Raw genomic sequence first — 17409 nt, forward strand, 5'->3', positions numbered from 1 at the left:
AATTTTGAAGATTGTTGGTGTGAAAGTGGAAATTAAATACTGCACGATGTTGAGCCCTTTTCTGAGGCACCTAAGTTGGCATTCCAATTGTCCGCACCTTTTAGATTTGTATTATTACGCCTTTTCATATACAGACAAAAATCCAACTTTTTTACCATACCATCTTCCGTATACTGTCTTTTGTTTATCAGAAAGGGGTACTGTGTAAAATGTCCAGTTGCAAATTGATATGTATAAAAGGAGGTAGACCTGCAAGAAAGTGGTAAATAAAGGTCTGTTTTGAAAGCGGGTCATATCAACCCAAAGTTATACCATGTCTTCTGTCTGAAATGAGTAGGACTAGATGTTATGGGAGAATTCTAAAGCATTAGGCTCGTACAGGTAAATACCTGAGGGAGTGGATCTGTTTTGTGGAAGGCAGCACCTGCATTGCCCCAGGCCATGTTCACTCTTCCGTGTCTTAGGGTCTGTTTGGTATCATGGCTTTGAAGGGTATTGTTTGGACATGTGCGTTAGTGACCTATGAAAGCAAGTCTGAGAATCAGTGAAAGGCACGTCTACACATCACTCTCGTTGCTCTACAGCTTCCCGAGAGGATGACCTGAATAGTATCAATACTACTGCACTCAACTAGCCTGGACCCAGATCGGATTGTGCTGTCTTGCCAACTCCTTTGGTTATCCAGGCTAGCGCTCAACGAGCCAATGCATTAACACACAACCTATATCCACACAAAGTCAACCAAACAAAAAGCAAAACAAAGGATTAGAACATTACACCACTCCTGCTTTTCAAAATGTAGTTGCTACGTTTGCACGTTGATCTATGGCATGCATGTTCCGGTATATTGTGGCTCTATGTTAAGAATAGGCCCTAGGCTATAACTGTTTTGTTCAGCGTTTTCAAAGCAGGCTGGAGGAAGTGAGATGGATGAAGGCCAGGTTCAGTAAATACCACACACCTCTCCACTGAGTTTTGTCCTGTACCCTACGTCTCTGAATGGCTGGTTTCACATGCAGTGGCCAGGGGAAAAATCCCTGGCCCCAATGGCTGACTGTTGTGGCCCTGTTTATCGCCATGGCAACTGTAAAAGTAGTCCCATGAAGTCCACATGCCACTGAATCAAATTCCTGCCTAAGGGGATGCATTTTACACTCACACTCTGGCAAAATCCTTATAATTTGACATAAATGGATGTAAGAAACATTTCATATGAAGATTGTGGTAGCAAAACCCATAAAACTATCCAACTCATTGCTTTAGATAAACAATCTGTTTGGCATAATGTGGCCAGGCCCGTAATGTTCCACTATAATGCAAAGCTGATGTAAACACAAACCATTCACAGTAAAGGATTTCCCCCTCGACTTTTCTTGTGTTGGTGGCACTTGAGGCGAGACTTGCATCCAGTCAGTCTTTAACGAGCTTTCGTCCAGCTTACTTGCATAACATGGACGCCTCGAATGGTGCAGGCTATATTCAGTGGAATGAATGTGGTAATAAGATGGTCATCAGCAATGCGTGGTTGGAGGGAACATTCCATCACTGGTTTCCTGTTCTTTTCTTGGTCGCTGCTGGAATAGTAGATTAGAAAGACTGCTTTAAATAAGTCCCACTCAAAATATGAACACTTATCTGACCCGCTGATAGACTGGCAATTTTGATCTGCCATTTTTGTTTTAGTTTGTACCCTTTTTGTTTTAGTTTGTACCCTTTTTCAGAGGTGTTACTCATTTTCTCACCTAATGACAATGTGAACATTTCCCCAGATTCACTTGACAAGCAGTGAGAGTTGTCTAAGATGACTGCTATTGCTTTTCCTTTTGGAGCAGAGTTCCATTTCTTCGACATCACCTGATTCCAAATCTGATTAAATATTGAACTATTTGTCCCCCAATCAGAGTGCTTTGCTAAGCAGTATCCAGGCAGAGTCTGTCCTATCCAGCACACTGCACTTAAGATAAAGCCTTTGTCAAGCCCTCCTGTGGGTTTGTTTACCATAACCCATTAAAAAAGTGTCCGCATGGCACCCGGCTCTCCACTTATGTAATCCCACTGGGGAAAGATGAAGGGAAAACGGGTTTGGATGGGGTGTGAAAATAACTTGTAAAGATGATGGAATAAGCACACAGCCTTTGGAGAAAGGCACTGACTTAAGAGACGATATAGATAGATTGAAAGTGTCTCTGTACTGTCATGTGAGCACTATGTTTGTGCGGAAAGGGCATGCTTTTAAACATTGTGTCCAAATGGCCTTTACATTGACAGAGAATATGTGGTGGCTGCCTTGTGTGGTCCAACTTCACCATATCCACCAATGGACCTAGAATCCCAGCTATTTCTGTCCCTCAGATAGTAGGCATGGCTGCCCCCCCCCCCTACGCTAGAATGTGTAGTTTGCGGAATTTCTCTAGCAATTAACCTGTGTGTATGTTTGGTTTATTCAGAATCAGGTGAAAAAGAGTGCGAGAGGAGAAGGGAGGGTTAAAAGAGAACTCATCTGGCCGCCCAGCCAGATGTGTGTGTGTGTGTGTGTGCTTACGAGAGAGTGTGAGGTGGGTGGATGTGCTGGTGCGTCAGTCTGCCCCAGCTCTGCAACACTCTCCGCTGAGTGGAAACATCATGTGGCTGTGTGAAGCACAGAGGAACAGCCCAGCTTCCCAACACTGAGAACAGACCGGGCGAGAGAGGGAACAGGGGGAAGTAAAAAAGAAACTCTGAGACGCTAGTGAGACCATCTCGGAGCAGAAGAGGAGTGCTCCACTGCCTGGCTTCCTTCTTTTTCTTTGACGGATATAAAGGCATATTGCTGGCTATGCCATGCTGGCCCAGAGGAACGGGGGCGTCTCCGCCGGGAGCTGTGTGACCACAGTGCCCCTGAAGGATTGCCCTGACCTGGTGGATCTGCTGGATGTAGAGGTGGACTGCTCTCCCTCGACGGGGGACTGTCCCTGGGCTCGTCTGGCCGGTTTAGAATGCTGCCTATCGGAGCCCTACTGCCTGTGGTTCCAGCTGCTAGCGCAGGCTTACTGGGGGGACGTGGAGCTAGGCCTCAGGGGGGAAACAGACAGGAGAGTGTCCTGGGGCAGACTCCAAGAAGCATCCAGGAGGAACTGTGTTCGTTCCAGGGTAAGGCGCCAAGCTTTCGGAGGACTTTTCGAGTTCACCCTAAATGCCTTTCGGATTGCATAAAGAGCTTGATCACAAATCCTGTGTTGGAAGCAAATAGTAGGTATTTTAGTAGAGAGCCGTTGGCAGTGCGTTATTGAGTTGTAATACATTGACCTGTGCTGAAATATGTGCCCAGGCAGTATCAGTGGCTTGCAGCTAAGCGTATTGTGTAATATAGTAAGGATTTGTGAGAGGGGGGGGGCAAGCAACACCGTGTGTTGTCTCAGGAATGTCGCGTGCCTCTTCCCTTGCTCCAGTGGCAGTGTAGTACTGTTTCACTGACCGGTCTTTTGTAATGCTTCCAATGGTCAATTCTGAAAGACTGAAAGGACAGCGTAATATTTAGGAGATAATAGCTGTATTTCCACCAGCTGTTATCAATGCGCCATGGATTTATTTTTGGAACTGTACTCAAAGCATTTCAGTACTTACAGTACTTATTTATTTCAGATTTATATTTGTATTATTATTATTATTATTGTCATTCGTTGGAATAATTCAGTTATTGTTTTGGGCAAGGGGAGCGCAACACTATATTTTCCTATGATGTGAATAATGTCTTGTGTAGTTGCAATGGCCTGTGGTCAGAGGGGAAGCCATTAAGCTAACCGCACCAGAGTGACTCACTGGCCTAGGAGGACTGTGAGGAGAGACTGAGTCGACAGGTATTGGACCCACAACTACACAGCTGACATACAAATGCACAGCACCCACATGGCAAGTAGCTATAGGCTATTTTCCGACATCATATTCAAATCTATATTTAATGGCTCTTGCTGATTGGTGCAGCCGAGAGGGATTCCAAAGCGGAGGTGTTGACAGTTTTGAACCTGTGCTGATGGGGAAAGCCAGTGTAGATGCCTCACATGACTGTGTCTGATATGGAGTGGAGTTCTTAGCCAACTAGTCCCGAGTGACACTTTTTTCAGGGTGTGGTGGGATGCTATAATACCTCATGAATGTGTTCCCCAATCCTACCCTCTTCACTCAAAATGGCAGTCAGCAAGGTCTGTAAAGCTACGTGCAAAGAACTTTGGAATTAGTCCGATTTAGTTGTTTGAGGGTTAGCTAATCCTCATTGCTTCTTTCACTATGACTGCAGTGCCAGCCACAGTCCTGCTCCCTGTTCTGCATGGTTGCCTCCTCTTCTTTTCAATAATTCAACATGTTAAATATAGAGATGGAAAAGTGTGTGTGTGGGGAATGTCCTTGTTCTTCTATTGTTATGGGGACCTGAAATCCCCTAAAGTCCCCACAAGGATAGTAAAACAAGGAATATTCTCAAAGGCTATTTTAAGCTCAGGGTTTAGGTTTAAGGTTAGAATTAGGGTTAAGCTTTAAGGTTACATTTAAGGTTGGGGTTTAGGGAAAATAGGATTTTGAATGGAAATAAATGTTAGGTCCCCATGAGGATAGAAAAACAAGTGTGTGTTGGTGTGTGTGTCCCCGCAAGTGTTTCTATGCAGAGCTGCGGGGTCGTAGTGATCTCACCAGGCCCACAGTTATACAGGCCCAGCCCATTCTCTTGAGGCTCCTACATCTGCTACACACACACACACACACACACACACACACACACACACACACACACACACACACACACACACACACACACACACACACACACACACACACACACACACACACACACACACACACACACACACACACACACACACACACACACACACACACACACACACACACACAGAGGTGTGGTGGGGAGAGGGTAGGGGAGGACAGAGAGAGGGGAAAGCTTAAAGAAAGAGGAGGCAGTGTTTTTGCACTGGAGAAGAAGGAAAAAACAACCTCTGCTCATAACCCGTGGAGAAAGCTGGGCTGAGGTTGCAGCGAGGACTGTTTGGCAGGCCTATGGTTGGCCCGTAGTCACTGCGGTGCTGTCAATGGCGACCACTAACGTACACCCTGTGGCGGTGTGGGCTGAGCGAACCATCAGTTTGATAATGAATCTGACATAAGTCGTACGGTTCAGACAGTATACGAGAGGCAGGCAGGAGGACATCGTGTGGCTTTCTCGTTGACTTTGGGTTGTGAAATACTGTAGCGCTTTTTGGAATTTATGTTATAAGGTCAGGGGATTCTTTATGTGGTGTTGTACATGCCTGTGATGCATACCAGGCAGGATAGATTACAGTGTAGGTTGTGTGTCTGTCTGTGTGACGTCATGTTCAGGAAAAGAGTGTCTCTTATAAGAAGACTGGGGTGAATCACTGTTTTCTCTGTGGTTACCGTTGCCATGATATATGTTTGAGACTGGTGGAAATCCCTGTTTCGTGTAAACGGCTTAGTTCCATCTACAACAGTGTACAAATGATTTGTTGCGGACGGAGCTGTGGCACGTAGCCTTAATGGATCTGACAACCGGCTCTTTTATGAGAAAATAAACGAGAGTGTGTTGAGCAGGATCTGAGCCTTTTCAGTGTTCCTGGATGTTGGAGCTCTGTCTCGCACTTAACAGCATTCACAAGTTTATCATTATACAAAATGGCATTTCACTGCTCTTCAACCCAGCCAGTGCCAATCTCTTGTTGCGTCAAGGTGTGATGTATTCGCCTACCTTGAATTCAATTGGAATAGGCTTAGCCGCTCTCTGATGAAAGCACTGAACACAAAGTATACAAGTAATTCCTCACAAAACCTAGGCCATAAAATACCTTGATTTTGGGGGATTTACACAAATTATAATCCATAGAATACCCCTTTGGAGAAACGATTGACATACTGTATATTTTACATTTTGTGTGTATAATTGATCAAAGTTTTGGTCTTACCCAGGCCTCCTTTAAAACTCCTGTCCTCCCTGTCCCTGAATGAACTCTTTTTGTTTACTTTCTTACCTTCCTGAGCGCTCGGTCGAACCGTAGCCATGTCAACAAACTGAATCTTATTCCATTTCACGTAACTCCGCTTGATTTAGCCAAATGAACTCTCACTCTGTCAGATAAACAAGGTGAGAGAACAAGATAAATGTGTAGCCATTGGCTGCTGTTTTATCTCCGAAAACAGAGCACTCTTTGTTTTGAAATAAAGCTTCTTGACTGTCTTCAGTGAAAAGGAGCACATTGAGAGTAGCCTGGTACAAGATGTAATGAGGATTTGATGCCATGTTCTCATCACTTGTAAATTGTGGCTTTGTGAATCTGAAGACTGTACTGTTAAGATTGATTGTCATCACTACTGAAGGTCTCCTATTGGGAGACCGGAATGACACTGGACTTGTTCATGTTCTCCTATCTGACCACGCCCTTAAGTCTAAATATTATGGGTGTGCTGCTGAGGTAATTAATGTCTGACAGTGTTGCCATTTCTCCTTTTTAATTTTTTTTTTCACCTTTATTTAACCAGGTAGGCCAGTTGAGAACAAGTTCTCGTTTACAACTGAAACCTGGCCAAAATGAAGCAAAGTAGTGCGACAAAAACAACAGTTAACACATAAACAAACGTACATTCAGTAACACAATAGACAAATCTATGCACATTGTGTGCAAATGTAGGGAGTTAAGGCAATAAATAGGCCATGGAGGCGAATTAATTACAATTTAGCATTAACACTGGAGTGATCGATGTGCAGATGATGATGATGTGCAAGCAGAGAACTGGAAGGAAAGCCGGCCAAAAGAAGTGTTGGCTTTGGGGATGACCCGTGAAATATACCTGCTGGAGCGTGTGCTATGGGTGGGTGCTGCTATGGTGACCAGTGAGCTGAGATAAGGCAGGGCTTTACCTAGCAAAGACTTATAGATGACCTGGAGCCAGTGGGTTTGGCGACGAATATGTACTGTAGCGAGGGCCCGCCAACGAGAGCATACAGGTCACAGTGGTGGGTAGTATATGGGGCTTTGATGACATAACGGATGGCACTATGATGGACTACATCCAGTTTGCGGGATCGGTAGGATAGTCAGTTTTACGAGTGTATGTTTTCTAGCATGAGTTAAGGAGGCTTTGTCTTTCTGCTGCATCCTTCACGGTTTCAAACCATTCAAAACACCTTTTCCCTCTAGGATGATAATAGAGGAAAAGGGTAGTCTAAGGCCACTTCCAGATAATGTTTTCTTCTGTAACTGAATCAGTAATGAGCTTACTTTACATTAACAGAGGTATGTAAGAGGAAAACGTGTGAATCTACCTGTCCTACATTGAGTGGATTATCTCAAAGGTAACAATAACCACATTAAAAGTCTATCTCTCCCCCTCTCTGTTTCTCTCAGGCTAAACAGAAGGATGGGCGTGACCAGAGCGAAGCATCTGCGACGGGATCCCCGGTTGGGGTGGAAGAGGAGCCCTTCTCCTGGCCGGGCCCCAAGACACTCCGGCTGCAGCGCACTTCGCAGGGCTTCGGCTTCACGCTGCGCCACTTCATCGTCTACCCGCCAGAGTCAGCCGTCCACTCTTCCCTCAAGGTGAGAACATCATGACCGCACTCAAGCAACCTTAGTGAACATACAGTGCATTTGGAAAGTATTCAGAAACATGACTTTTTCCACATTTTATGTTATAGCCTTATCTTAAAATGGATTAAAAAATCAATAAAACATCCTCACCAATCTACACAATACCCAATAATGACAAAGAGAAAATGGGGTTTCAGAATTTTTTTTCAAATGTATAAAAAATGAAAAACGGATACCTTGAACTTTAGCTCAGGTGCATCCTGTTTTCATTGATCATCCTTGAGATGTTTCTACATCTTGATTGGAGACCACTTGATTTGGACATGATTTGAAAAGGCTCACATCTGTCTACATAAGGTCCCACAGTTGAAAGTGCATGTCAGAGCAAAACCCAAGCCATGAGGTCGAAGGAATTGTCCGTAGAGCTCATAGACAGGATTGTGTAGAGGCACAGATCTGGGGGAGGGTACCAACAAATGTCTGCAGCATTGAAGGTACCCAACAACACAGTGGCCTCCATCATTCTTAAATGGAAGAAGTTTTGAACGACCAAGAGTCTTCCTAGAGCTGGTCACCCTGAGAAATCTGGGAAGAAGGGCCTCGGTTAGGGAGGTGACCAAGAACCCGATGGTCACTGTGACAGAGCTCCAGAGTTCCTCTGTAAAGATGGGAGAACCTTCCAGAAGGACAACCATCTCTGCAGCACTCCACCAATCAGGTCTTTATGATAGTGGCCAGACGAAAGCCACATTATCCCGCTTAGAGTTAGCCAAAAGCAAAGGACTCTGACCATGTGAAACAAGATTATCTGGTCTGATGAAACCAAGATTGAACTCTATGGCCTGAATGCCAAGTGTCATGTCTGGAGGAAACCTGGCACCGTCCCGACGGTGAAGCACGGTGGTGGAAATCATGCTGTGGGGATGTGTTTCAGTGGCAGGGACTGGGAGACTAGTCAGGATCAGAGGAAAGATGAATAGAATAAAGTACAGAGATCCTTATTGAAAACCTGCTCCAGAGAACTCAGGACCTCAGACTGGGGCAAAGGATCACCTTCCAACAGGACGACCCTAAGCACACAGCTGAGACATTGCAGGACTGGCTTCAGGACACTTCTCTGAATGTCCTTGAGTGGCCCAGCCAGAGTGATGAAGGCGAGTGATGAAGCACGTAAAAAAATCAGAGCAAGGGTAGCATTCCAGAGGGACATCAGAGACTGTAACGTTCTTTGCTTCACGGAAACATGGCTCACTGGAGAGACGCCATCCGAGGCAGTGCAGCCAACGGGTTTCTCCACGCATCGCGCCGACAGAAACAAACATCTTTCTGGTAAGAAGAGGGGCGGGGGCGTATGCCTTATGACTAACGAGACATGGTGTGATGAAGGAAACATACAGGAACTCAAATCCTTCTGTTCACCTGATTTAGAATTCCTCACAATCAAATGTAGACCGCATTATCTACCAAGAGAATTCTCTTCGATTATAATCACAGCCGTATATATCCCCCCCCAAGCAGACACATCGATGGCTCTGAACAAACTTTATTTAACTCTTTGCAAACTGGAAACCATTTATCCGGAGGCTGCATTCATTGTAGCTGGGGATTTTAACAAGGCTAATCTGAAAACAAGACTCCCTAAATTTTATCAGCATATCGATTGCGCAACCAGGGGTGGAAAAACCTTGGATCATTGTTACTCTAACTTCCGCGACGCATATAAGGCCCTTCCCCACCCCCCTTTCGGAAAAGCTGACTACGACTCCATTTTGTTGATCCCTGCCTACAGACAGAAACTAAAACAAGAGGCTCCCACGCTGAGGTCTGTCCAACGCTGGTCCGACCAAGCTGACTCCACACTCCAAGACTGCTTCCATCACGTGGACTGGGATATGTTTCGTATTGCGTCAGATAACAATATTGACGAATATGCTGATTCGGTGTGCGAGTTCATTAGAACGTGCGTCGAAGATATCGTTCCCATAGCAACGATAAAAACATTCCCTAACCAGAAACCGTGGATTGATGGCAGCATTTGCGTGAAACTGAAAGCGCGAACCACTGCTTTTAATCAGGGCAAGGCGTCTGGTAACATGACCGAATACAAACAGTGCAGCTATTCCCTCCGCAAGGCTATCAAACAAGCTAAGCGTCAGTACAGAGACAAAGTAGAATCTCAATTCAACGGCTCAGACACAAGAGGCATGTGGCAGGGTCTACAGTCAATCACGGACTACAGGAAGAAATCCAGCCCAGGTACGGACCAGGATGTCTTGCTCCCAGGCAGACTAAATTACTTTTTTGCCCGCTTTGAGGACAATACAGTGCCACTGACACGGCCTGCAATGAAAACATGCGGTCTCTCCTTCACTGCAGCCGAGGTGAGTATAAGACATTTAAACGTGTTAACCCTCGCAGGGCTGCAGGCCCAGACGGCATCCCCAGCTGCGCCCTTAGAGCATGCGCAGACCAGCTGGCCGGTGTGTTTACGGACATATTCAATCAATCCCTATACCAGTCTGCTGTTTCCCACATGCTTCAAGAGGGCCACCATTGTTCCTGTTCCCAAGAAAGCTAAGGTAACTGAGCTAAACGACTACCGCCCCGTAGCACTCACTTCCGTCATCATGAAGTGCTTTGAGAGACTAGTCAAGGACCATATCACCTCCACCCTACCTGACACCCTAGACCCACTCCAATTTGCTTACCGCCCAAATAGGTCCACAGACGATGCAATCTCAACCACACTGCACACTGCCCTAACTCATCTGGACAAGAGGAATACCTATGTGAGAATGCTGTTCATCGACTACAGCTCGGCATTCAACACCATAGTACCCTCCAAGCTCGTCATCCAGCTCGAGACCCTGGGTCTCGACCCCGCCCTGTGCAACTGGGTACTGGACTTCCTGATGGGCTGCCCCCAGGTGGTGAGGGTAGGCAACAACATCTCCTCCCCGCTGATCCTCAACACTGGGGCCCCACAAGGGTGCGTTCTGAGCCCTCTCCTGTACTCCCTGTTCACCCACGACTGCTAGGCCACGCACGCCTCCAACTCAAATCATCAAGTTTGCGGACGACACAACAGTGGTAGGCTTGATTACCAACAACGACGAGACGGCCTACAGGGAGGAGGTGAGGGCCCTCGGAGTGTGGTGTCAGGAAAATAACCTCAACGTCAACAAAACTAAGGAGATGATTGTGGACTTCAGGAAACAGCAGAGGGAACACCCCCCTATCCACATTGATGGAACAGTAGTGGAGAGGGTAGCAAGTTTTAAGTTCCTCGGCATACACATCACAGACAAACTGAATTGGTCCACTCACACAGACCGCATCGTGAAGAAGGCACAGCAGCGCCTCTTCAACCTCAGGAGGCTGAAGAAATTTGGCTTGTCACCAAAAGCACTCACAAACTTCTACAGATGCACAATCGAGAGCATCCTGGCGGGCTGTATCACCGCCTGGTACGGCAACTGCTCCGCCCTCAACCGTAAGGCTCTGCAGAGGGTAGTGAGGTCTGCACAACGCATCACCGGGGGCAAACTACCTGCCCTCCAGGACACCTACACCACTTGATGTTACAGGAAGGCCATAAAGATCATCAAGGACATCAACCACCCGAGCCACCGCCTGTTCACCTCGCTATCATCCAGAAGCCAAGGTCAGTACAGGTGCATCAAAGCTGGGACCGAGAGACTGAAAAACAGCTTCTATCTCAAGGCCATCAGACTGTTAAACAGCCACCACTAACATTGAGTGGCTGCTGCCAACACACTGACTCAACGCCAGCCACTTTAATAATGGGAATTGATGGGAAATGATGTAAATATATCACTAGCCACTTTAAACAATGCTACCTTATATAATGTTACTTACCCTACATTATTCATCTCATATGCATATGTATATACTGTACTCTATATCATCGACTGCATCCTTATGTAATACATGTATCACTAGCCACTTTAACTATGCCACTTTGTTTACTTTGTCTACACACTCATCTCATATGTATATACTGTACTCGATACCATCTACTGTATCTTGCCTATGCTGCTCTGTACCGTCACTCATTCATATATCCTTATGTACATATTCTTTATCCCCTTACACTGTGTATAAGACATTAGTTTTGGAATTGTTAGTTAGATTACTTGTTGGTTATTACTGCATTGTCAGAACTAGAAGCACAAGCATTTCGTTACACTCGCATTAACATCTGCTAACCATGTGTATGTGACAAATAAAATTTGGTTTGATTTGAAAATCATCTGTCCTCAGTTGCACCACTCACTACTGAGTTCCAAACTGGGAAAGGGGGATACCTAGTCAGTTGTACAACTGAATGCGTTCAACTGAAATGTCTTCCTCATTTAACCCAACCCCTGTGAATCTGAGAGGTGCGGAGGGCTGCCTTAATTGACATCCACATCTTCGGTACCCAGGGAACAGTGGGTTAACTGCCTTGCTCAGGGGCAGAACAACAGAGTTTTACCTTGTCAGCTTGGGGATTTGATCCAGCAACCTTTCAGTTACTGACCCAACGCTCCTACCCGCCAGGCTACCTGCCTCTGGAAGCAACGTCAGCCTCTATAACTGGTCTTCGCGAACTTCATGAGAAGGGTTTCCATGGCTGAGCAGCCACACACACATAATGCCAAACGTTTGTTAGAGTGGTGTAAAGCTCGCCGACATTGGACTCTCTTCACAATCTGGCAGTCCGACAGACTAACCTGGGTTTGGCGGATGCCAGGAGAACGCTACCTGCCCCAATGCATAGTGCCATTGATGGAGGAGTAATAACAGTCTGGGGCAGTTTTTCATGGTTTTGGAATGAGATGTTCGCCGAGCAGGTGTCCATACTTTTGGCCATGTAGTGTATAAATTCTACATGTTTTATCCTTCTGTAGCTCAGTTGGTAGAGCATGGCGCTTGTAACGCCAGGGTAGTGGGTTCGATCCCCGGGACCACCCATACGTAGAATGTATGCACACATGACTGTAAGTCGCTTTGGATAAAAGCGTCTGCTAAATGGCATATATTATTATTATTATTATATTTGACCTTTATTTAAACAGGGAGTCACCATTGAGACCAGGGTCTCTTTCACAAGGGAGCCCTGCACATACAATTCATAGACCAATAATACTGTACTACTTACATTCAACCATATTTCTATAATATTAATCATCTACTAATATGGACCAATTTGTAGAGGAAGACTATGGGTTACAGTTGTCAGTTTCCTACAACACTGAAATTCACCAATATCTGGTAGTGTACAACAGTGTTTTGTAGTGTAATCTCAGTTGTAGTGTCATCTTACCTGGGAAGGGAGCCAGAAACACCAACTGAATAACATCAACATTATGCTGCTCCATGCATTTAATCCTGCTGTCCCAGCAGTTCCTGTCTTAATGGGCTGCCATTCCACAGTTTTCAGTAAATGGCTAGTAAAATACATTCTAGTGGGATAGTGCTTCCGATGCCCCCATCTGACTGTTTCAAGACATTTTTTTTTTTTTTAAAGGGATTTACTGTTGTCGTTAGCCAACCACCTGTCTCCATTTGGGATTTTTCTAACATCAATACATTTGTAGAAGTGTTTTGTGTTTGTTTGCAAGTGTATTTTGACCCTAATATATAATATAATATATATGCCATTTAGCAGACGCTTTTACCCAAAGCGACTTACAGTGTGTGTGCATACATTCTACGTATGGGTGGTCCCGGGGATCGAACCCACTAACTACCCTGGCGTTACAAGCGCCATGCTCTACCAACTGAGCTACAGAAGGACCTCTTTTCACTGTGTTAAAAGAGATCTTAGACAGAGCACTTATTCTCTGTCCGTTTGGATTTTGCTATGGCACTGCCATTTAAATTCAAAGCTGTACCGGTGCAAAGGCCCTCCCTTGTGGCACTGTACTGTGTTGGCCTATTTTCTTCTTTCAAGTAGAATTGGGTGGCTTTGTGTTTCTGTGTAATCACATTTCAACTCTTTTCTGGAAAAAACGGAAACTTCATTGAGAGTTTATTGGTTCTCAGTGCATTAAGAAATAAAAAGCAGTACGGCTCCATCAGTAACAGTTGCCACGTGGTCGTAATGCCCATTTCTAATGCTCCCAGAAATGGCATTAGAGTTGGCAGAGCTGGCAAGGCCAAGTCTTGTTCAGCTTTTCGCTGAGACTTTCTAATTCCCTTCTTACAGTAAGATGCAGATAAGAGCTTCTGGGAAATACTCAAATTAAAATGTCAATTTCAGGGTGATTTTAGACAAAGTCTTTGCTAACATAAAATAAACCCTGCAACTTTGTAGAAATTTGATCTTTATGAAATTCTCAGAATTCCATCCGAGATGCCATGATTACATTTGATTTAACTAGGCAAATTCTTATTTTACAATGACTAACTAGGAACAGTGGGTTAACTGCCTAGGAACAGTGGGTTAACTGCCTTGTTCAGGGGCAGAACGGCAGATTTTTACCTTGTCAGCTCGGGGATTCAATCTAGCAACCTTTCAGTTACTGGCCCAACGCTCTTAACCTCTAGGCTACCTTCCGCACCGATCATGTATTGTAATTACTTTTTGGAGCTCTTGAGTAATCACAGTCCCAGTCTTTCTGAAACTGGGTTAACTTGAAGAAGGTCAGCTTGTCTTATAGGATTGCCAAGGGAAACTCGGGAGTCTTAAAGAATATGTGGAGAACATATGTGTTGCTGCAGGGTTACGGGATTAGAACACTCATGTGGGTGTTTTGAACCTGCACTTGAAGGAAATTAAGTATTTAAGCTTGAAGGATACAGATAAAAACCAAGAAATCTAAAGTAGGTTTTTCTAATCAACATTTTCAGTGACGGCGACACGTAGAAGAACTCCGCCTTCGTCCCTTGTCACGTTTGTTTGAATCTACTTTAATGTTGCATATTGTGACTTATGTCAATTAGTCTTGTTTAATGACAGTGAAAGCAATTTTCTATTTTCTTCCAGAGTACAACACTCAATCACTATTATCTTCATTGAGGAAAACCCCAGATAAAATGTGAATGCAAAAAATGTCTGACTATCTTTTCTCTCTTCTAGGATGAAGACAATGGCAGTCGAGGTAAGTGGACAGCATGTATATTAAGTTCTTGTTGAATTTGTAACTCTACTCCCTCCAGACTTTGAATAGAACATCTATAAAAGAAGACTTGATAGTCACAGATCAGCAAGCAAGCTTCATCTCTTCAGTGTTGCACATGGTCACTCACAAACCATTCAGATAAACCTTCCCATTCAACAACAGCATTTTGCAACGTGACAAAACACTGCACTCTTGAATGCACTTTGTCTCTCACTGTATCAACGAGTGAGTCACGCCCTGCTCTTACACAGGAGAAAATCTCCAGCAGCCACTGCACCACTCACTCTGGCTCCTGACCAATCCTAGACAGGTGTTTGGTTACTCCTCTAGTGTAGTGCACTCTGAGAATTGCAGTGAGATCACATTCCTAGTACTCAGTGGTGTGATAACAGCAGATCTCTCAAGCTAGATTGAAACCTGCAATTGATGTAGTAGGGCCAGTGTACTGTGATTCACTCTCCCTTTAACTCCTTAAATGTCACGACAAGAGGAATCAGATTAAAAGGAAGTAGAAAATCATCTTCATGCTTGTTTAACCTTCACTGCTTCAAATGAATCAGTGGTGAACCAATTCAGCATGAAAATAACCAGTTTCAAGTAGGAATTTTGATTGATCAAGTAGTTTATAACCAAATGTGATCCGTCAATCAGCTTTCCCAATGGTCTCTATCTTCGTTGAGCTATACGGTCTGAACAGTATTCTTTATAGCGGTTAAATATGATTATAAACCCAGTGGTTCGAGCCTTGAATACTGATTGGCTAAAAGGTGTGGTATATCAGACCGTATGATCTAGAAGAAAAATAAACGCACACCTATTAAGACGAGGTGCTGGCTAGCGGAGTAGAAACTTGAAAATAAAAGAGAGGCGCACACTCTTGGAGCTCAGATGCAAAAATGTAATACCAACGTTTCGACAGCCAAGCTGTCTTCATCAGGGTATAATCACAAACACTGCGGGATGACTCGTTTATATAGTGTCAACTATACATGTTTACACACAATTACAATGGCAAAGTCACAATAATCACAAGAATGGCTTCAGATCAAAGTCTACGTAGATATTCAAATTAATCTATGATCGTATGCTATCCATTTGTTTGTATGCTGTTCTTTGTATGACATTTTAATATTTGATTATTAACCAATGATATTAGGCCACTCCTGGCCATGATTAGACACCTATGTCTTTTGACACTATATAAACGAGTCATCCCGCAGTGTTTGTGATTATACCCTGATGAAGACAGCTTGTATTACAAGCTGTTGGTATTACATTTTTGCATCTGAGCTCCAAGAGTGTGCGGCTCTCTTTTATATCAGACCATATACCACGGGTATGACAAAACCATTTATTTAACTGTTCTAATTACATTGGTAACCAATTTATAATACACTGCTCAAAAAAATAAAGGGAACACTAAAATAACACATCCTAGATCTGAATGAATGAAATATTAATTTTAAATACTTTTTTCTTTACATAGTTGAATGTGCTGACAACAAAATCACACAAAAATTATCAATGGAAATCAAATGTATCAACCCATGGAGGTCTGGATTTGGAGTCACACTCAAAATTAAAGTGGAAAGCCACACTACAGGCTGATCCAACTTTGATGTAATGTCCTTAAAACAAGTCAAAATAAGGCTCAGTAGTGTGTGTGGCCTCCACGTGCCTGTATGACCTCCCTACAACGCCTGGGCATGCTCCTGATGAGGTGGCGGATGGTCTCCTGAGGGATCTCCTCCCAGACCTGGACTAAAGCATCCACCAACTCCTGGACAGTCTGTGGTTGCAATGTGGCGTTGGTGGATGGAGCGAGACATGATGTCCCAGATGTGCTCAATTGGATTCAGGTCTGGGGAACGGGCGGGCCAGTCCATAGATAGCATCAATGCCTTCCTCTCGCAGGAACTGCTGACACACTCCAGCCACATGAGGTCTAGCATTGTCTTGCATTAGGAGGAACCCAGGGCCAACCGCACCAGCATATGGTCTCACAAGGGGTCTGAGGATCTCATCTCGGTACCTAATGGCAGTCAGGCTACCTCTGGCGAGCACATGGAGGGCTGTGCGGCCCCCCAAAGAAATGCCACCCCACACCATGACTGACCCACCGCCAAACCGGTCATGCTGGAGGATGTTGCAGAACGTTCTTCACGGCGTCTCCAAACTCTGTCACGTGCTCAGTGTGAACCTGCTTTCATCTGTGAAGAGCACAGGGCACCAGTGGCGAATTTGCCAATCTTGGTGTTCTCTGGCAAATGCCAAACATCCTGGATGAGCTGCACTACCTGAGCCACTTGTGTGGGTTGTAGACTCCGTCTCATGCTACCACTAGAGTGAAAGCACCGCCAGCATTCAAAAGTGACCAAAACATCAGCCAGGAAGCATAGGAACTGAGAAGTGGTCTGTGGTCCCCACCTGCAGAACCACTCCTTTATTGGGGGTGTCTTGCTAATTGCCTATAATTTCCACCTGTTGTCTATTCCATTTGCACAACAGCATGTGAAATGTATTGTCAATCAGTGGACAGTTTGATTTCACAGAAGTGTGATTGACTTGGAGTTACATTGTGTTGTTTAAGTGTTCCCTCTATTTTTTTTGAGCAGTGTAGCAATATGTGGCCAATATACCACGGCTAAAGCTGGGGGTACACTACACCATTTTGGCCACGATTTAGCTGTCCC

General features: G+C 44.7%; 1 protein-coding gene across 4 annotated transcripts in view; it reads left to right on the plus strand.

Moving 5' to 3' along the window:
- Positions 1–2632: 2632 nt before the first annotated feature.
- LOC124039718 (rho GTPase-activating protein 21-like) overlaps positions 2633–17409 on the plus strand; it is a 61322-nt gene continuing 46545 nt past the window's right edge. For 2 of the 4 annotated variants that reach the window (XM_046355989.1, XM_046355988.1), the window contains exons 1-3: positions 2634–3129; positions 7404–7595; positions 14674–14695. In XM_046355989.1, the coding sequence (XP_046211945.1) occupies positions 2821–3129; positions 7404–7595; positions 14674–14695 (523 nt within the window). In that variant the 5' untranslated portion in view covers positions 2634–2820. Of the gene's footprint in view, positions 3130–7403; positions 7596–14673; positions 14696–17409 lie in introns of all 4 variants that reach the window. The other 2 variants (XM_046355987.1, XM_046355990.1) reach the window with 2 other exon arrangements.

This window comes from Oncorhynchus gorbuscha, linkage group LG07 (assembly GCF_021184085.1).
Source record: "Oncorhynchus gorbuscha isolate QuinsamMale2020 ecotype Even-year linkage group LG07, OgorEven_v1.0, whole genome shotgun sequence".
NCBI lineage: Eukaryota > Metazoa > Chordata > Actinopteri > Salmoniformes > Salmonidae > Oncorhynchus > Oncorhynchus gorbuscha.